Source organism: Polypterus senegalus, chromosome 4 (assembly GCF_016835505.1).
Source record: "Polypterus senegalus isolate Bchr_013 chromosome 4, ASM1683550v1, whole genome shotgun sequence".
Taxonomy (NCBI): domain Eukaryota; kingdom Metazoa; phylum Chordata; class Cladistia; order Polypteriformes; family Polypteridae; genus Polypterus; species Polypterus senegalus.
In genome coordinates, this window is record NC_053157.1 from 102,961,124 (window position 1) to 102,983,486 (window position 22,363).

A 22,363-nucleotide genomic window follows, 5' to 3' on the forward strand; every position below is an offset into this window, starting at 1 on the left:
AAAACATATTTTTTTTTTCATATGTTATAGTAATAATGACATGTTGAGGTAAAGTGTAGAAGTGTATCAAATAAACAATATCAAAGGAGAGGAAATGTAGAGAACAAGCAAACACCATAAAGAAGGTATTAAGGCTAGGAGTTAAACTTATGTACTTTGGAGGTATGAGACAGCAGTGTTAACCATCATGTCACCAAGATGTCACTTTTTATATTCCTTTAATCTCAGCTACCTAACATCTAAATAAAGCAACATATACTTGAATTTTTCAAGAATGGTCAGTTTTAAGTGATAGCTTACTGTTCTCAAGAACTACATAACAATATGTAAAAACAACCCAAATAAAAAAAATCTGTACAACATCTCCACCCAAAAATGTGTTAAAAACTATAAATAATAATCTTAATTCAACATCCCAGCCCTATCCCTAACTTGGAGAGCTGTGTGAACAAAAACACATTATACTTCACATATATTAAAAAAATCAGAAAAAAACCCAGAAGGCTTGGACTGGCAGACTTATTTTAGAACCACATTAATAAATTCTTGCAAACTTCTACAGAAGCTTTCCACTGTTCCTTCTAAAGGAAGACCATAGGTATGGATTCTTCCAGTGCACTAAGATAGAGTGAATTTTAAAAAAGCACAATAGATTTATTGTTACATAAGGGTTTGCCATCTGGAATTACCCCAAACAACATCATTTAAAGCTCAGGAATAACCGTGAATTCAATACTATCTTAGAAGTAACCAAATATTGTTCCCAAAATGGTCTTAGTTTAGGACATTCCAAAAACATATGACCTAGCAAGGCACCCACTTTATGACAGTGGAAATAGTTAGGTTTTTGTCAATATATGTGATGTCACACACGTGCAGCAGAATAAGGGCTTAACTGATGGAAGAGGGCGGAAAACAAGAGCAGGTTTTATCGAACTGCACTAACCTTTCCTCTCCTTCACCTACAGATCTCCCAAAGGGAAAACAACATACTGTAACTTACTTCCTGCTTCCTTTGCCTAACTGCGCCTCCTACCAAGGTCACTTCCAGCCTCAATTATTGGACCCCACTTCTTTTGTGTTTAGTTGTCCCTGTTTTGGACATTGGAACCAGACGTTGCTCTGGAGGCATTTGTTGAAACTTTGAGTTGATTTGGTTTGTATGCTGTACAATATTGGGGGCAGTTCCCCAAACCTTTTTCTGCCTTCTTTGTGTATCTTTACAATGGCCAATGTATAATTCTAAACTGAATTTTTTAAATGCTTTGCATGAACTGACAAAGCATGTAGTTTATGATTGATTGAGTTTCATTCCTTGCAAAACTAAAATAGAAAACAAACTCACTCAGAATAACTTGAAAGGTACTTGGAATGGACTCGGTAAAATTATGCATAACTCAAGCAATTCAGTGCTCAGATGCAAGAAGGGAATGTGAACAAAGCTAATGCCCTTAATCAATTTTTTAATTCTTTCTTTCTTCCACCACCAGCTTCTTCCAATGACCAGTCATTCCACACCATCCCTCCTGCATCAACAACTCCTACTACTTCAAATGGTATACCTTGTGATGTGATGAATCCACCACTGACCATCAGTATGTGCCCATAACTGAGAATGCTACATGCATGAAAAGCTGTGGAACCAGGTGGAGTTAGTTCTGTCCCAACAAAATTTGTGGTATCCTCTGTTATCTGTTTAGTCTATCAATAAGGCTCAAGAAAGTGCTACTGCTAATGGAAAACTGGTATATTGTTCCAGTTACAAGTTTGATGGAGAATTTGTTTCTTGTTGTAAAAAGAATTGTCTGCAGCTTAATGGCTACATATCAGTGACCCTTACTTTTCACATCATTAAGACCTTCCAGAAGTTGATCCTGAACTATACGAGTGAAAGACCACTTGGACCCACTGCAGTGTGCATATCAGGCAATGATTAGAATGGAAATCTATTTGCTCCACAAGGCTTATTTCCTTCTGGCAGCTGGAATTGATAGTTATAGTTTTTGATTTCTCCAGTGTCTTCAATACCATGTTGCCTTCCTTGTTTAGGGTTAAACTCAGAAATATGCAGGCTGATGGGCATATGGTGTCCTGGATAATGGACTATATGTTGGGCAGACCACAGTTTGTGAGGCTCAAGAAATATGTTTCTGATGTGAATATAAGTAAAACTGGAGTACCACAAGGAAAAGTTCTGTCTCTTTTTCTCTTCATGCTGTACACCATGAACTATAAGTAAAATTCCGGTCATATTATTTGCAGAAATTCTCTGATTATTCTGCAATAACAGGGTGTGCGTGTGAGAGTATAAGAGTTAGATGGATAATTCTTATAAAAAGAATTGTCTACAGCTTAACATCAGCAAAACCAAGGAACTGGTTATTGACTTTTGCCTGACCAAAGAGTCTATATGACCAGTCACTATTCAGGGAGTGGATTTGGATGTGGAAGTGGTTCACTGATACAAGTACTTGGGTGCCTACATTAATTACAATCTGGATTGGTCTTGTAACACAATGGGAGTATACAAGAAACAGAAGTGCTTGTTACTATTATGTCGCAAGAAAACATTTCATATTTCAGAAAAAAAAAAGATTTATATCTTGTGGTGTATGGCCGGCCGTTTATCCTGGCCAATACCCCCAAGCCGCCAGGTGGAACCCTCCCTGCAGTATGGAGGTTCCCCGAAGACCAGCAGGGCATCGTGGACATTGCAGTTATTATACACAGCCCTACTGGATGCCAAGGGGGCCACTAGGAAACGCTGCAGGGGGAACAAAGGTTATTTACCTTACGCCCCGGAAGTACGTCTGAATCACATGGACAAGGGGAATGATGTGCTTCCAGGGTGAAGAAAAAGGACTTTGTACCTGACCCGGAAGTGATACAAGATCACATGGACTGGGGATTGGGAACACTTCCGGGTCAGGGAATGGAAAAGGACTATGGGAGCTTCCAGAAGGCGAGCTGAGCTGGGTGGAAGGGTGGCAACACGTCTGGGAGTGGAGGACTGATTTATTGTATTGTGTTTTTAGTGATTGTATGAGTATAGTGGAGGAGAGGGTGTTTTTTGCACTGTGGCAATTTAATAAAGTCAACTATTGGACTTTTACCTGGTGTCTGGAGTCGTGGACAGGGGTTCAAGGGAGTGATAGCGCTCCCTATCTGTCACAATCTTTACATATAATATGCTACCGTGACTGTTTGTTTGTCTGTCCAGGATTTTAAATCACATGTAGCTCGCAAACCATTTGACCTATTGACCTGGAATTTGATACATATATACTATGTAATGTCTACTATCCATTTTCATGGTGATGATTGACCTTCAAGGTTATCCCTCTTTTTATTTTCATTTTATTTTATTGTAGAATCAATTATCAGCAGTGGCCAGTAGGACGGCCTTACGGCGCATGCATATGGACACCATTCTTGTCCCTACCACCTTCGCCATCACTTCCCCTACTTCTTCATATCTTAAATCATTCTTGAGGAAGATTGAAGACTTAAGTGCCAGCTTAAGTGAAAAATTAAAGAAAACATACTAAGTAATTGCAACCCAAACATGGAATCAGTTTTAATGCAAAAAGAGTGCCTACAAAAGAAGAGAAGAAGCTAGCTGCTTGGGTGGAGAAAAGAAGAGCTGTTCAAGAAGCAGCAAGCACATTAACATCTGAGCAAACTAATGTTAAACATACAGAGAAAGAGTATGAAAACTATGAATGCTCAAGTCAAGTGTATTCTGCGCCGTTACTGGTTATACTGTATATATTTTATGTGCCCTGCATCACTCAAATATATTCATCACTGAATATTACACTAAAATGTAAGTATCTTTGGAAAAGTTATGATATGGCACAGAGTCAGCAATTACTGGATAAACACTTCATGTGAAAGCCCATAAGATTCAAAGCCACGTTATTCAGGAAACAAATGCCAACTAATGTCACAACTGCAATGACAAAAGCAAGCTACACTGAAAAAAATGTGTAGTATGTAGATGCGTCTGTTCTGTCACATTCCACAACACATGAACATTTTATTTTCCAGAAATATAATCGAAGAAAATAATTTAATTTGTTGATCAATGAAAATTTCAGTTATACCAGGGTGGGCCATTTATATGGATACACCTTAATAAAATGGGAATGGTTGGTGATATTAACTTCCTGTTTGTGGCACATTAGTATATGTGAGGGGGGAAACTTTTCAAGATGGGTGGTGACCATGGTGACCATTTTGAAGTTGGCCATTTTGGATCCAACTTTTGTTTTTTCAATAGGAAGAGGGTCATGTGACACATCAGACTTATTGGGAATTTCACAAGAAAAACAATGGTGTGCTTGGTTTTAACGTAACTTTATTCTTTCATGAGTTATTTACAAGTTTCTCTTTGTTTACAGCCATTTACATGTCGCAGAGGTTAACACATGAGGAGCGGATAGAAATTGTGTTGATGTCTGGTGAACGCAGTAACCGGGTCATTGCAACAGATTTCAATGCAAGACACCCTACGAGACCACCCATCTCCCATGCTACAGTTAGCAAACTGCTTGCTAAGTTTCGTGAAACAGGTTCAGTGTTGGATTTGCCAAAATGTGGACGAATGAAAACTGTCACTAATGAAGAAACATCAGTGGCTGTCCTAGCTTCATTCAGCAAGAGCCCACAGCGTAGCACTCGCCGCATGTCACTGGAGAGTGGCATTAGTCGAACATCCCTTCGGCGGATATTAGCTACTCACAAATGGCACCCTTACAAACTCCAGCTACTGCAGCATCTCAACGAGGATGACCCAGATCGGCGCACTGAATTTGCAGAATGGGCAAAATAAAAATTGGAACAGGACCCTCAGTTTACACAGAAGATTTTGTTCAGTGATGAGGCAAAATTTTATGTGAATGGTGAAGTTAACAAACAAAACCACTGCTATTGGTCTGACACTAACCCACATTGGATAGATCCCTCCAAGACTGTTGGAATAAAAAAATTGATGGTGTGGTATATGAGGTACAAAGATAGTGGGGCCATTCTTCATCAATGGAAACCTCAAGGCCACTGGATATGCGAAATTGCTACATGATGATGTGTTTCCCTCTTTATGCACTGAAGCTGGCACGTTCCTGAGTTTTTCCAGCAAGATGGTGCACCACCACATTATGGGTGTCAGGTCCGAGCATTCCTAGATGAACAGTTTCCTGGAAAGTGGATTGGTCGTGGGCCAGTTGAATGGCCACCAAGGTCTCCCGATCTGACCCCCTTAGACTTTTATCTTTGGGGTAATCTGAAGGCAATTGTCTATGCTGTGAAGATACGAGATGTGCAGCACCTGAAATTACGGATACTGGAAGCCTGTGCTAGCATTTCTCCTGCGGTGTTGCTATCAGTGTGTGAAGAGTGGGAGAAGAGGGTTGCATTGACAATCCAACACAATGGGCAGCACATTGAACAAATTTTATAAGTGGTCAGAAACTTGTAAATAACTCATGAAAGAATAAAGTTACGTTAAAACCAAGCACACCATTGTTTTTCTTGTGAAATTCCCAATAAGTTTGATGTGTCACATGACCCTCTTCCTATTGAAAAAACAAACGTTGGATGCAAAATGGCCGACTTCAAAATGGCCACCATGGTCACCACCCATCTTGAAAAGTTTTCCCCCTCACATATACTAATGTGCCACAAACAGGAAGTTAATATCACCAACCATTCCCATTTTATTAAGGTGTATCCATATAAATGGCCCACCCTGTATATTGAAAAAATATAATTATATATTATATATTTAAATCAGATGTTTATACTACTTATTTTTTAAGTAATATATTATAAGTACTGTATGTGGCATGGTTTTTACTTTTTTTTACTGCTTACCAACTTCACAAACAATTCAAAAATGGTAACACTGCATCTTTCGTACTTGTAATCTCAAATAATAAGATAGCATGCACTTTGAGCACCATAACAGACACACTGCATTTACTGTACACAAAAGTAATATTTCTGTGTAAAAACATTTAGAAAGTCAGCAAATCAGTACATGCATACATACAAAGTGAACTATGAATTTTGCTTCTGTTACTGTCTGTATAGAGTTTGTACGTTGTCACAAGTCTGTATGAATTTTTCTTGGAGTATTTCTGTTTTTCTTAAATATCCTAAAGCTGCCTCTAAATTTCTATACCACATCTTTTAGATTTAAGAGATTAAAAATATGAGACATTAAACTGTAAAAGAATCCTGTCAATGTTTTTCGAAGAATATTAGTGAAATCTTAAACTGTCACAAAAACTAATGAAGAATTTTTAAACAATATGACTTACTGTATAGAATTCTCTGTTCGGGTGATGGTGAGGAAAGCTGCCAAATTTGCAGTGTAGGATGAAATGACAATTAATGCAAACAACCACCAGACACCCATCATCATTCGAGTTGCCAGGGTTGTGTAAGGAACCTCTCCACCTAAAAATGAAGAAAATAATATTTATTATCAAGTAGTAACAATAATATTAGGTTAAAATCAATAACTGCTGTTGATTGATATACTGTAAAATGCAAGTCTTTATTGATCCGTTAGCCAAAGGATTGCTTGCTTTATCAATGACAGTCTCTTGCTTTTAACCATATACGGTAATAATACTTATAATTTGCTCACAGCCTTGTTGCTTATGTACAATTATGTTAGAAAAAGATGCAGAACAAGGAAGTGTAGTGCATCTATATTAATACAAGACATAATAATTATTTCTTGAGAAACATGCGTAATTAAAATTTACAATTATATATATGAATGACAATGACATAGTATATTATAAGTATAAAGTTCCAGTTTATTGTACTGTGGGAGAACAGAGATTTTCAAATAATACCTCCTCTCAAATAATAATAAAGAAATATTGACTACTATAACATGACTAGCAAAGAATCAACATTCTTATTTTTATGACACTTCGGTAAGTACACTGTATCAATAGTGCAATATATAGTCTAATTATTAGTATTGACTAGACCTCAGCACAATTCTTTGTATGATATACTTTATTCATTTTGTTGCAACTCCACATCTTTTATTGTATTTATTGCAGACTAAGACATAACTTATCCATAGGGCTGTGGCAACAACCTGCTCAATGAGGATGGACTTGAATCAGGAAATATTTTAATTTATCCCCTATGTAGGAATTGTATTCTGTTTAAAGTTTCCATTTAGAATATGCAATGTTAAAACAATTATTAGACCGATTATAAATTATAAAGTAGAAAGAGAAAAAGTCATTAGTATTAAGACAAAATTCTATACATTTGCCTGTGGTATATATTATCTCTTTATGTTTTCAGTAGAACCTTTAATGTCTTTAAATTAGAACATATATTCTATATTCATCTACTTAAAAGCAACTTTCATGTCAACTATCATCTTGAAAAAAAAAATGACACAAAACAAATTTCCTAACAATTTCAATATGTTCATTACCCTAAAATATCCTTTTAATGGTAAATAAAACTCCATAAAAATAAAAGTTTTATATAGTGGTAATAAAGAGTGAGACAGATTATTGTTTTTATTTTATTTTACCATAGTAAAAATAATGAGACGTTTGTAGGTGAATTTGGCCAGAGGACTTGCTGTTTAACATCACATTAAATGACACAAATGGTGTCCCAGCATCCTCTCCTCTCCTCTCTTCTCTTCTCATCCCACTTTTGTCAAAATATGCTGTTTTTGCTATCTACAGACGTTGTCAGTGGCATCCTTGTATACTGTATACTGTAAGAAAGGCGCTATATATGCGCCCAAACCAACACAGATTCACATGCAGGCACGTGTAAAATAAATAAACTTTTTATTTTTCTTCAGCTGGAGGGCATGTCTTCCCCATGTCCCCCAGCCACAACACAGTGCCAAACGACCAACACACAAAAAGCAAATCACTCTTTTCTCTGGTACCACCACTCCTCCCAGGCAACCTTGTCCTCCACCGCCGCTGAGTGGTGGTCGCTGGCTCCTTTTATTGGGTACCCGGAAGTGCTCCAGGTGCTTGATTCCCAACATCCAGCTGCACTTCCGGGTGTGGTGAAACCAGTGCCCAAAGGGGCCAGCAGTTCCTGCTGCAGCACCACCTGGCGGTGCCTGCGGAACCCAACAGGGCTGCACAGAACTCCAACCCCCATGAAGCCCTGGGGGAGTCAGAGGCTGCCATCTAGCGTCCAGGAGGAGATACTGGGCTTCCCATCCCTGTCCCCGGGTACATATGTTGCAGGGAAGTCCCAGCCAGACATGGGCCCCAGCCATCTGTCATAATAGCTTTATTTTCAGTCTGGCAGCATGACCTCACTTCTTCACTCCCATCTCTTAAAATGCTATTAATATTTCTGCATTGTCTAATAACTCAGATTATCAGTTTAAATTTGTACATCCCCTTTATGCTTCACCTTGCATAATTTATACTATGCATTTGACAACTTATTCCTTTTGTCAATTAATTGTTAAAGGTCCTTGGAACATTTTTTCCTATGTTTTTATTTTGCAGTTTCTTCTTTTCAGCGTATTCCTGTAACTGTCTATCCTCCAGTTTCCATGCTAACTTTTCTTTCTGTCTCATACATTTACATACTGTACATTCATAACTTCCAGTGGCGACATGAATGACAGCATAACCCATAGGTCCATCTGTGTTACAGCTTTTTTGTTTCTTTTTCTTTACCTACAGCATAGAGTCTCTTCTCAACTGTAAGTCTACTGCATGTGTGGAGCTTATAATACAGATATAGATCTTTTTATAATACAAGTGAGGGGCAGGAACTTTGTTTACACAAAGGAAGAGCTACATGCACTCTGAACATAAAGATGCGCTGGAAGAGCACAGCTGGCTCAGGGAGAACTGAGGCACAAGTATCGGGGATGCAGGGCAGGTACAAAAACTGGAAGTGTAAAACATCTATTCCATCTGTGGTAATGGGGCATGTAAACTAGCTGGTCCACATGACAGACGAACTAGCAGCACTAATTAAAAACAATCAGGTCTATCGGAAGTGTTGTTATCTGTGTCTACCAGAGACATGGTTAAAAGACAACATTCCCCATGCTAGCATGGACATTCTGGGGTTTACAACCTTAAGAGCCAACAGGAATGCCAAATGCTATGGCAAAAGCAAAGGTAGGGGACTTGCATTGCCTATTAACATCAGATGATGTAACCCAGGGAAAGTAACAGTCAAGGAAATAATCTGTTGTCGGGATATTGAACTGTTAGCGGTGGATGTCCAGCCATACTACATACCCAGGGAGTTTTCTCACGCTATTGTAGCTGTTGTTTACATTCCTCCATGGGCAGATGCAGAGACTATGTATGATGTCATATTCGTAACCTGTGCCAGACTTCAGATGCAACACCCAGAATCTTTCATTGCTATTTCTGGTGATTTGAATCATACTACACTGGATTTAACTCTAACTTCCTTCTTTCACTATGTTGATTGTTCCACTAGAAAGAACAGGACAATTGACCTTCTTTATGTGAATGTTGGGGATGCTTATCAAGCCACTACTTTCCCCCACTGAGATAATCTGACCACAATGTGGTTTACCCACAGCCTCAGTATAAGCCTTAATTCAAAGGATGACTTCTGGGATGATGTCAGTCAAACCAACTGCTGTTGAACACTTCCAAAACTGTGGAAATGGTTGCGGACGACTATAGGTCAAGACCACCACTGAGACCTGTCTCCATTGAAGGGGTTGATGTGGAGTGGGTCAAGACCTATATATACCTTGGAGTGCAGTTGGATGACAGGCTGGACTGCTCAAAGAACAAGGATCTGTGCAAGAAGAGGTAAAGCCAGCTCTTCTGAGGAGGCTGAGTATGAAACTCTTGCAGATGTTAGATCAGTTGGTGTTTGCCAATGCTCTCTTCTGTGCTGTAGTGTGCTGGGGATGTTGTTTGAAGAAAAGAGATGCTGATTGTATTGACAAGCTGATCAGGTGAGCAGGATCTGTTGCTGGCATGGAAATGGATTCTCTGGTGACAGCGGCAGAGAGGAGGACACTATGCAAGCTGCTATCTATTATACACATTGAACATCACTTACTATATACAATCATAGTTAAGCAGAGGAGTTTGTTTAGTGGTAGACTGCTATCACAGAACTGTAAAATGGACAAATGCATAAAATCTTTTGTCTCCAGAGCCATTAGACTCTTTAAAAGAGGGGAGTTGGGGGGTTGAGTTCTGGGCCTGATGCTCCTTCTCTGCTCTTGTGTGGACTACCTCATAAGCTATATTAGCTAAGAACTGTATGACCTTTTCTAATAATGTGTCACTTTAAATATGTTACTCTATCAGTATAGGCCATGTCACTTTAATGTAATATTATGTCACTTTAGTATCTGTTACTTTAATATTATCTGCCACTTGTCACTTTGGTATTAGTATTATCTGCACAATTCCTTTTGCACTGGCATTATTCTATGCACCATCCACATTACCTTTATGTAGAGTAAGATTCCAACCCCATTGCCGTGTAATTGCATTTGACGGCTTGTACTAACTTAATTTATTTGTAGTATGTACTTAAATGTTTGTTTTTAATTTGGTATAATTCTTGTTATAACAGCAGGTTATTCAGCCATCTGTCATAAGACAGGGAGCAGTAAGCTGACCTAGGACAACTTCCTCTTTAGGAACGCATCTGTTAGACACAGGAAAGATGATCTTTCCTTCTTTAGGGCCCCATCTGACACATACACAAAACAGAAACGGTTGGCCAATTTGCACAATGTAAGATGAAATTCTTAGGTAAACAATATTATGCTTTTTGATAAGTAAGGGGAAGGGGGAGGGAGGAGAAAATATAAAAAAAGCTGATTGAAAAAAGGAACTTTGCTCTTCTGCCTTGCAATGCATAAAAAAGGGAACTTCGCTCTTCTGCCTTGCAACACATTAAGGGAAAGGCAAGATCGTTGTACCATGTGAACGTGACTTAGAGGATTAAACTGAAATTAAAAAAAAAATTACACCAGATGTTACAGACTCAAATTAAATGTATGTCTTTATTTTATAATATTAGCTCACCACTCAAAATGGGGAGAGCCCGGGCTCAAACCCACAACCTCAGTCCTTACCTCTGCACCAACCAAGAAGATATATCAGCTTTTTGTCGATTTATATTTGGGCTTGATTTTTAACTCATTGACAGCAATAAATAAATTGAATGATTTCTTTTTCTTTGGTTATGTTCTTGAATAAAAGCACACTTGTTTTGATATACCTTTTGTGAAAGTGTTTATTTGATATTTGGACTTCAGGCTTCACACATTATACACTTCACATCAGCATTTTGTCAATTATCACTATAACATGAAAAACGTTTTTGTTTTAGTTATGTGTTCAACATTTCCTGCCTTGCATTTCCTGTTATACTACATTTACCAAGATTGTTGTAGACACGGAACACACATGAAATGTATGTATTCCAAATAATGATATATTATTTACCCTACCAGTAACGGCACACTGCACGATAACATGCACTGAAAACACTTGACTTGAGCATTCATAGTTTTCATACTCTTTCTCTGTACATTTAGCATTTGTATGCTCAGAGGTTGATGCACTTGCTGCTTCCTGAGCAGCTCTTCTTTTCTCCACCCTAGCGGCCCGCTTCTTCTCTTCTTTTGTCAGCATCTTTTCACATTAAAACTGATTATGTCAGTTTTTGTGTTGCAATTACTTTAATTTGAAAAATAAAGATGCTGGTGAAAAGGTGCGAAGGAATTTAAGGTGGCCCGGCATTATGAGTTTTTTCGTAGGCTAAAAGGATTCTAGTGTTATGATATATTTACAATGCTTGCTGTCAGAATGTACCATACAAAAAATAAATAAATAAAAAATAACAAAACAAAATAATACACCTTGCTCACAGTACCTCTTTTAATAAATATTGTCCTTTTACATTTTATCATCAGGATCTTTCTTGTTATTAATATTATTAATAATATTAATATCGTCTTTTCTTGAGATCAGATCATTTGATTGTTGTTCAAGATTCTATGGTCCTTAATGTTGCATGTGTTAAAAAATAATAACAATGATAATATTTTCAAAAAGAGCCATCGTTATCTCTACAGAAATGTTTTCTTTGTTCTGACTTAATATCCAGTAAAAAGAAAATTTAGCATTAACCTTCTACTTTGCTACACAATAGACAAGCACATCTGAGAATGTGAAATCTTTAAATAAACATAAGATACTATTATTACATCATCCATCCATCCATTAACCAACCCGCTATATCCTAACACAGGGTCACGGGGTTCCGCTGGAGCCAATCCCAGCCAACACAAGGCGCAAGGCAGGGAACAAATCCCGGGCATGGCGCCAGCCCACAACAGATTATTACATAATTTAATGAAATATTTAAGTTTTTGATACACAATATTGGTTATATTTTGTAGAGCTCAAAATTAGCAATCTCACTATGCCATTACAGTCGGATATGCTACAAGCCTTGTTTATGCTAAGATAGTTGCTTTTTAAACTCTCTGTTTAGTGCAGACTGGGGTTCAGTCCGGGGACAGAGAATTTTCTTCGGAAAAAGAACCCAATTAACTGTCATACAATTATAACCTAAACTGAAAAATAATTTTGAGATATACAGTTCTATAGAAAGATTGAGAAAGGCAGTTCACATATTGAAAATAGTCTATCTTCTTTGCCAAGTGAGGTCTATATATCCTGCCATTGCAAATGATAATAAACCAACTGTGCCAGATTATGTTGAATTCATCTTGGCATTTGTTCTTCTCATTTAGATGAAATCAAATTTTCAAACCTGGCAATCTGATGATGCAGTTATCTCCACACACAGTGCTCCATAGTTGACATGGAGCACCTTGTCCAAGATCTCCATGACCTCAAGAACCAGATTCAGAAACTCCAGTTAAGATGGAGACATTTGAGGGAACTGAAGGCTCGCCTACTAAAAGGGTCCTCCCAGACATCTGAAATCGTTGCACCTCATCACAATTCAGCAACATCAACTCTAAGCTGTGCCGCTCACCTTCAGGTCCAAACGAGCTTTACCCCCACGCCTCATCAGAGCGATGACAAGAATGATGAGGTAATTGGCCTGTTTCAGCTATGTAGGCAGGAGTTTAAGGTTAGATCACCTCCATCGACCCAGGCAAGCATCTAAATCCAGAACCGGTTCGACCCTCTCTGCTCCCCAACCTTCTTTCTTTGAGGAATTCTTAGACTTGGTGACAATTATAATAACTAACTATAACAGGTTCCTAATTGTTGGTGACTTTAATTTTCATCCGAAAGCAAAAGAACATGAACCTCCTGCACTCTTTTGATCTGAGCCAGCACGTTAGCCAGCCAACACACAAAGGGGGGCACACTCTGGATTTAAGGATTACTAAAGGATTAAAAGTTGATGTTACACAGGCAGTGGATATCATTTTATCTGACCATTTTCTCTTACTATTTAATATAGAAATACTGATAGATAAAATTAATGAGAAGCGAATTGTTAAAAAACGCTTCTTTGATTCATCTGCAGTTTCAAAGTTTGCAAACATTTTAAGTAACCAGTCTGTTTGTACTGCTTACTACAATAGTGATAATAATGTAAATAGTAAGATGACAGATTTTAATGTTAGAATGGGAGCTGCCGCTGACATAGTCACTGCTCAAAAGACAAAAAATCCTCTAGCACTGTTACACCTTGGAAGACCCTAAGAGCGTCTGATTTAAAGAAAACATGACTTTCTTAAGTAAAATCCTAGAAAAAGCAGTCATTAGGCACCTAAATGATCACTCGAATAAACATCCTGTTCTTGACAAGTTTCAGTCAGGTTTTAGAACAAACCACAGTACATAAACTGGAATCATTAAAGTAGAAAATGACTTGTGGGTTAATGCAGACAGAGGGTGTTTATCTGTTCTCATCCTCCTAGATCTGAGTGCCGCATTTGATACCATTGACCACGATATTCTTATAAATCACCTTAGTCAGTGGGTGGGCCCCTCTGGTAATGTTTTAAATTGGTTTGAGTCTTACATTCTACATTCAGAAAATTCTTTGCTAGTTGTGGTAATGATACTTCAAAGACACATGATATTCTATATGGTGTTCCACAAGGATCTAATTTGGGTCCACTGCTCTTTTCGATCTACATGCTTCCATTAGGTCAGATTATCTCATGGCATAACGTGAGCTACCACAACTATTATGACACAAAACTGTATTTATCAGTAGCGCCTGATAACCCAGACATTCTTGGTTCACTGACCCAATGTCTTACTTGTGTTTCTGAGTGGATGAGTAGTAATTTTCTCAAACTAAATAAGGAGAAAACAGAAATCTTAGTGGTTGCAAAAAATGGATATAATGAGGATTTAAGAAATAAACTTGATCCATTACGCTTAAAAGTCAAGACAAACGTAAAGAATTTAGGGGTAATTATTGACTATGACCTAAATTTTAAATCATATATTAATCTGACCACAAGGACACTATTTTTTCACTTAAGAAATATATCAAAAATTAGATCCCTGATAACTTAGCAAGATGCTGAAAAATTAGTTCATGCTTTTGTTTTTAGTCGACTAGATTACTGTAACGCACTCCTCTCAAGACTACCCAAAAAAGACATCAACTAGGCTGCAACTAGTGCAGAATGCAGCTGCCAGAATTTAAATAAGGAAAAGAAAATCTAAGCATATCTCTCCAGTTTTGAGGTCACTACACTGGTTACCTGTACAATTTAGAATTGACATTAAAATACTGCTTATGGTTTACAAAGCCTTAAATAATCTTGCTCCATCCTTTATTTCAGAATGCCTCTCACCTTATACTCCAAATAGTAACCTTAGATCTTCAAATAAGCATCTGCTTTTAATTCCAAGAGCTAAGCTTAAAAGAAGTGGTAAGGAAGCCTTCTGCTGTTATGCACCTAAAATCTGGAATAGCTTACCGATAGAAATTTGCCAGGCTAATACAGTGGAGCGCTTTAAAAAAAACTGCTAAAAACCCATTTTTTAATATGGCTTTCTTATAGCTTCATTTTAGTGTAACCCTGATATTCTGTATATGCATTTAAGTATCATTTTTATCATATCTCCGCAATCTGTACTAACCCCTACTTTCTGTGCTGTTCTTTTTCCGGTTTTCTGTGATGGCACCATGCAGTTCGCCCATTGATGGATTGAAGGCCAGATTTTCACATGACCACCATCATCTAATTTCTTTCACGTGAAGTCTAAAAACCATGAGGACTGATTTAGATCATTTATGTTAGGTAGAATGCCCAGTGGGGGCTGGGCAGTCTCGTGGCCTCGTAGCCCCAGCAGATTTTGTTCTTTTTTTCCTCCAGCCCTCTGCCTTTGGTTTTAGTTTTCTCTCTTCTCCTGGCCATTGAACCTTAGTTTATTCTTTGTTACTTAGTAGCCTGATCTTATTTTTATATTTTTCTTGTTTCTTTCTTCATCTTGTAAAGCATTTTGAGCTACATCATTTGTATGAAAATGTGCTATATAAATGAATGTTGTTGTAGTTGATATGTACTGTATATTTTAAGTGAAATGTAAATAAAAGCATGTGCTGCATTAGTAATTACAACTGTCATTCAAGCAGAAATAGTGCCATCGACATCAACAGCTGCAGCAGCTGCCACTGCAAACGACTCGGTGGTTCAACAACCATACTGAAGGGCGGTGTGAAGATCCACTTGAGTACTGGAAACAAGCATAGACAGGACAAACACACCTGGACATACTTTACAAAAAGCACCTGACTTTTCCAGCAACATCTGTGCCTTGTGAACATATTCTTTCAAAGTCTGTATAGGTGATAATTAAAAAAATCATTTTAGCCACAGCATAGCACAAAACTCTTTTCTTAAATAAAAAAAGGATGGTTTGCCTTGGTGTACTATTCATAACTCATCTTAAGCAGAATCACAGTCACTAATACATTTAGATATTCCCCCTTTACATTAACAATCCTGCTGTCCAAAGTATGTAAACATTACACCTAATTAATTTAACTAGCCAACCCGCAGCGTACCATATGCCGCATAATCAGACGCCAGTTTTTTAATGATTTTTAAGCACAGGGAGAAAATTAACATTTGAAAAATCGGTAATGTAATAAATCAGCAAGAAAAGCAACATTATAACAATGCACGGAACGAACCAACACAGTAAAACAGTTTGCTATGGTGCACGCGGTCGTGCGTCATAACCGAAAACTTGGTTTTTAAAGACTGCTTTCTTCATTGTGTTTTAACCTCAGTTGTAAAGGATTGTTTTGAGGATCCCATGGGATACCCCTTGCAAACCGTTTAACATGCTGCATATGGCGATTCACCTCTGCGAGAAACATGCCTCTATGAACAGTCAACGTGGCTCGGAGGTGCCAGGAGTTGGTGGCCGTGGCTCCTTCTGCGTGCGCCATATGTGTCTTACTTGTCGGCGGCCCCTTCCAGCGTGCTCTTCATGGTTGTCTTGCCTTAGTGAATTATATATATAGATATTTAATAATTTAAACTCGGGGTAACATCAAACAAGGCTCAATGAATGAAGTTTTAAAAAACTGAGCTTTCTATGTGTAGCTCAAAGAAAGTGTGAAATGTGTTTCAAAATGATAGGTGACAAGTACAATTTAAACAAAGCTCAGTGAATGACATCTTGAAACACTGAGCTGCCATATGCAGGTTAAACGGTGTAAAGTGCATTTCAAAAGTCGTAGGTGACATGAGCAGTTCAAACAAGCCTCAACAAAAAAGGTTTTGAAACACTAAACTGACATGCACCTTTGGAATTAAACAGGAGGTAGGGCTTCATAAGATCAGAACTTCGAAAAGTTGAGTATTGGTTAACATAATGAGCCTTTGCGAAGCACTGAAACATTTGTGCTGTAAATTGTTGCAAGCTTACCAAACGCTTCACACCAGTGGCATCACTGGGGTTGGTATCACCCAAACTGATAACCAAGGCCAGATTAAGACTCTCAAAGGCCCAGGGTGACTTGATGAATACAGTTCCTTAACAGAGAATTGATCATACTTTAAACAGTGCAGCACTCCGGGATACCTATCTGTTTAATGCAGTACTGCAATCCCCAGTATTAATAATGACTAGACACACCACTATTGCATCAAGCTGTTTTTGGTGGGTGGTAGTTGGAATGGGTGTGTGTGTAATGACAGTTGTTCCCTTTGGTGATTTCAGCCAGAAACACTTAAAATAAAATTATAGATAATCATTTGTGTGCCACACCCTCTGATGGTGTCACCCAGTGCATTTCGCACCCCCACACTCCCCTTATAACGCTACTCTTTGACATCCATCCTTCTATTGACATTTTTGTAATTTGTATTTACATTACACTCTCAGTCATTTGTTTGAGAAGCCATTCAGAATAACATAAAGCTTGCTTAATTTTTAGTCATATAGATTTTATCCTGAAATGCATACACATGTCTTGTAAAATACCTACATTTACAGTATTAATTTTAGGAAATAGTAATTTTTAATTTATCCTATTATGATGAATTATAATTCCTCAGTGTCATATATTATTCATCAATTTTCATGAGTCCCTTCATCAATACCCAGAGTCCCACGTCACTGAGATTTTGCCTCATATGCTGTATACACAGACATCTAAAAGGTAACTTTTATTGAATTCACTGTTACAAATTTGTCATTTGCTTAAATTACTTAATTTCTCTGGTATTTTAACTGGTCAAAAATGAAGGAAGTTGGGAATTTGTGTGGAGCATGTCATAAGTTTTTTTCTTTTGGGGAGAGTCCATTAACAATGAGTTCTGGAACCAGATGAGCTTTTTGTGATCTTTACAAAAGCAAATGCTTCTCAGTTTGTTTATTGATGCATTCTGACCCTGTTTTGCTTTAAATTATTTCTAAACATGTTACCCATGCTCATTAATCTTGTAGATATGTAGTGTTTGGTGGGAATAAACACAATAACAAAATATATAATAGTTATGGTACATTATGTTGTTAAACAACAAAATCATTGATTGCCTCAAATGTTATAATCTACAGATTTACAGTTGATAACTGTAGGGCTGGTGCCCTACCCGGGGTTTGTTTCCTGCCTCACTACTCAGTCTTTCATTAATTCTATTTATGGAAATTATTCTGTTTTGGCTGTGTGGGAGCTAAAATGACTTCTTCTTTACTGATCCATTCCCAGCCTTTGACTAAATGCATTCAGAAAGAACAGATGTTGTTAGCAAAGTCAAAATCTTTTTTGAAAGTCTGAGTCCACAGGTGCCTATCTAGTCTATTATCAAGTGGATCTTCATGACAGCCTTTGTATGAATCTGTGACACATTTTATTCACCTCAACAATGACGGCAGCAGTGAAGCTGTAAACATTTTTCCTCTCCAATCTGCTACTTACGTTGCAAAATCTGCATATCAGTTATCCAATCATATGTTCAATACATACACACACTTATGGAATAATTAACTCACATCATAAACGGAAACTAAAGCCCCATAGGATGGAGTTTTTAAACTGAAGATCTGCCTCTCCTCCTCATTCATTGTGTTCAATTCAAAAAGTCCATCCCACGAGGCTTCAGTTTCTTATTTTAGATGTGTGCTTATTATTCCAAAGTATATAGTTAACATTTGGCAAAAAAGCATGTGTTTTGCATGTTCTGAGCATACAACTTGATAAATGACATATGAATTGTGCAACACAAGTAACAAGATATTTTTTTTCTTTTTGCCATGGACATTTTTTCACATTGTTTGTCCTTGCATAGCATTGGTCACTATTGCCTTTGATTATATCATAAACTTTATCCTCTACATCCTGCAACAAAACATGATATTTTTTCTTGGCCAGCACTACTGACTAAATGGGGTAAGTATAACATTAATATATATATATATATATATATATATATATATATATATATATATATATATATATATATATATATATATATATATATAATTTTTGGGTGGAGTATTCATTAAAGTTAGTGTTTTCTCCTACCTGGCTCGTGCTTTTGTGTGTAACTGTTTCCATTTTCTTGGGCGTAACTTTGAAAATAAATGGGGTTTGTTTATTAGATGGTTTTTTGTTTTGTAGTTTTTCTCTCCCACTCTCTCTCTCATTTGTGTGGAGCATACTGATGTTCCCCTAGGCCAGGGCTATTCAATTACAAATTCAGTTGGGCCAGATTGTCAAACCAAGAAGATTAGCTGGGCCAGTCATTTTAGCGGCAAAGCAGCTCGTAATGACAAATTTTAAAACCAACACAAACAAATTTATTGAAAAACATAAGGTTTATTTGTTGTTTCTGTTTTAACTTTGGTCAGTTTGCAGAGAAAAAGGTGCATACAAAAAGAGCTGAATTAACAGAATCTGAGGTAGCCCCTATTTTTTCCACTTACAAAAGAAAAAAAACTGACCTAGGCTACATATCTGACCTATCTGATCACAAAGTGCATAAAACAAAATAGTGCACAGTAGTAGGCTATTAGAAATAACATTGTTTCCTTTTGAAACAAAATAAACAACTTGCACACATTTGACCCAGGAACATCTCAAAGTGCATAAAATAAAAGTATTCACAACTATAACAACACTGAGGGAACATATTTTAAATCACCATGTGTGATTAGGCATGTCTCTGTTACGCATCCCACATTATATTGATGTATTGTAGGCTACAGTTACCCTGCTGACTTAATGGGAGAAGTGACATTTTTTTGTTTTGAACGAGAGCAGCGACTTTAGACGTAAGTTGTCAATGCAATTTGAAGGCATTGGTGGAGAGTATGGTCAGTCAGGGAGCAACGAGAGTTGCTTTTTATGGAGTTCATGTGTGAAAAACTTGACTCACATGTATATGTTGATCCAAACATACTGAGCATGGCGATCGCTACTTTCTTAATGTTAGGGAAATGATGTGCGTTGACATCACTCCAAAACATTGCAGGCCCGTTAGTGGAAAGCTCCAGTGCCATGGTTACAGATGACTGCATGTCAACAAGTTCGAGTGTGAATTTCCCCTTGTCAATGGAAGTGACCAGTTTCTTAGCTCTGGCGGATAAGTCCCCTTCTATTGCAACAGTGAACGGGTCTCTGACAAAAACGGCCAACTCTGTGGGCAGATCAAGTCCATCCAATCGACCAGCAAAGTTATTTTTCAACATCGCAATGAAATCTGTCATCACATCCGTGATTTGTGCGTGGGATGAGATGCATTTGCGGAGTGTCTGAAAATGCAGCATTCGGCCTGTGCTCAAATCATTTGCGAAAAGGTCCAGTTTAACTTGGAATGCGCGCATGTGTTCCACAAGGTCGATGACAGTTTTGTCTCTGCCTTGTAGTCCCAAATTGAGATCGTTCAGGTGTTTGAATATGTCGCTCAGAAAGCAGGCATCGGCCATGAAGTTGTCGTCCAGTATGCGACTCAAGTGCGTTTCTGCCTTTTTTGCTTGCTGCCGCGGAGGAAAGTTATGATCTCTTCTCTGAGACCGCAGAAACGCTCCAGTGCTTTGCCTTTGGACAGCCACGGCACGTCATTATGCAAAAGAAGGTCGTGGTGCTCAGCAGACATTTCTGACAGCAGCATGCGGAATAAGCAGTGTTGGAGGCTTCGTGTGGAGCGAATAAAATTAATTATGGCCATATCGCTGTCCATTGTCGTTTTGAGCACCCCGCTTAGTTTTGTGCACAACACCACCTGATGCACAATGCAGTGTAAGGAGATCAACTGAGGTGCAACAGCGGACCAACGTGCTGCCAAACCATTCACTTTCCCTGTCATGGACGGAGCCCCATCTGTCACAAGCATGCACACACGCTTCATATCCAGACCACTGTCTTTAAAAAAGGCAGACATTTTCCCAAAGACTATATCGCCAGTTGTGTGTCCTTCTAACGGCAGTAGGCCGAGCAGCTCCTCTCGGAAGCATTTGCCATCAAAAAAACGGACATATATGCACAACTGAGCAGTATCAGTTTTGTCTGTGGACTCAGCTACTGCTATAGACATAGGAGACCTGATGAAAGTAGATACTAACAGCGTTTCATACACATCTGCAGCAAGAATTTCAACCCTACGAATGTTTGAAGTATCTGACAGGGGTACGTTTTTTTTATAGCAGATACCACGCTCATTTTAATTTTATCGTCATTTATCACCTCATCCACGACAGCCAGCATACAGTCCTTCACGGTTTCAGAGTCTGTGAATGACCTTTTCTTTTTTGCCAGTATGCAGAAAACACGAAGGGATGCTGCAGTTAGGGTTACCACTTTTAATGCCAAAAAATAAGGAGCGCATACTGCAGCAGGGGCCACATCCCTTGGGGGCCATGCGCAATTTCATTCTCAAATACGGGACGATTCCGTATTTTAAAGGACGGACCGTGGCAACCCTAGCTGCAGTAGCTCTCTCTTGGGCTGTGAATGACCGCACCATGGTAGTACTGCTCCGGTTGTAAGATGCAATCAAACTATGCACTTTTGCAGCCCTCTCTTGAGATCCCTCTGGAAAATTGGTGCGAAAAGTGTGGAGTTTCTCAACATGATGCCTCCGCACATTGTAATCTTTAAATACTCCAACGCACTCATTACAAATTAAACACATCGGTTTGGCATTTGGATGTGGCGGTAAAATAAACAAGTATTTGTCAGTCCAGGCAGGGTTAAACTTACGGTTTTTATTGGCAATTTTACGTTTCAGTGTTGAGAAAGACATATTGATAGTAATCTAAGCTACTACCGGCACGCTCTGCATTGTTTGCGTGTTGCAGGCTACGTACAGTAATTTACGTAGGAATGCGCGTTTTTGGCGGGACCATAGACATAATAAATACTTTATATTTATATTAATATACTATATATTTATATTAATATAATATTTAACATAACAATACAACATAATAATATATAATATAACATAACATAATATAACATAACAATTTATGAATAATATATATTAATTTATTATCTATGGGCGGACCCACGGGCTGGGCCACTCGGAGGTTGATTCTGGGCCGCATGTGGCCCGCGGGCCGCCAATTGAATAGCCCTGCCCTAGGCATTTAGTGGAACATAGTGCATAAAAAATATTTTTAGTTTTAAAGTGGTCTATAAATCAACTTGTAGGCATCAACCCCCTTCCCGTACCCCATGTAGGACATTCTGAAAAAACCATGCGTGCTACGTTCATGTGCTTCCACACTTTGCTGTCAATTAAGCCATCCAGCACTAAAGAGTCCACCTTTAAGTGAAGTTTGTGCCATTCTTTATTCAGTCCTGTTCCACTGTACTCTGAGGATACAGTAAAAAATATATA

General features: G+C 38.1%; 1 protein-coding gene across 2 annotated transcripts in view; it reads right to left on the reverse strand.

Annotated features, from left to right (window-relative positions):
- The window catches only part of grid2 (glutamate receptor, ionotropic, delta 2), a 2,157,968-nt gene that overhangs the window by 100,698 nt on the left and 2,034,907 nt on the right, over positions 1-22,363 (reverse strand). For both annotated transcript variants that reach the window (XM_039751125.1, XM_039751126.1), the window contains one exon: positions 6,324-6,462. In XM_039751125.1, the coding sequence (XP_039607059.1) occupies positions 6,324-6,462 (139 nt within the window). The remainder of the gene's footprint in view (positions 1-6,323; positions 6,463-22,363) is intronic.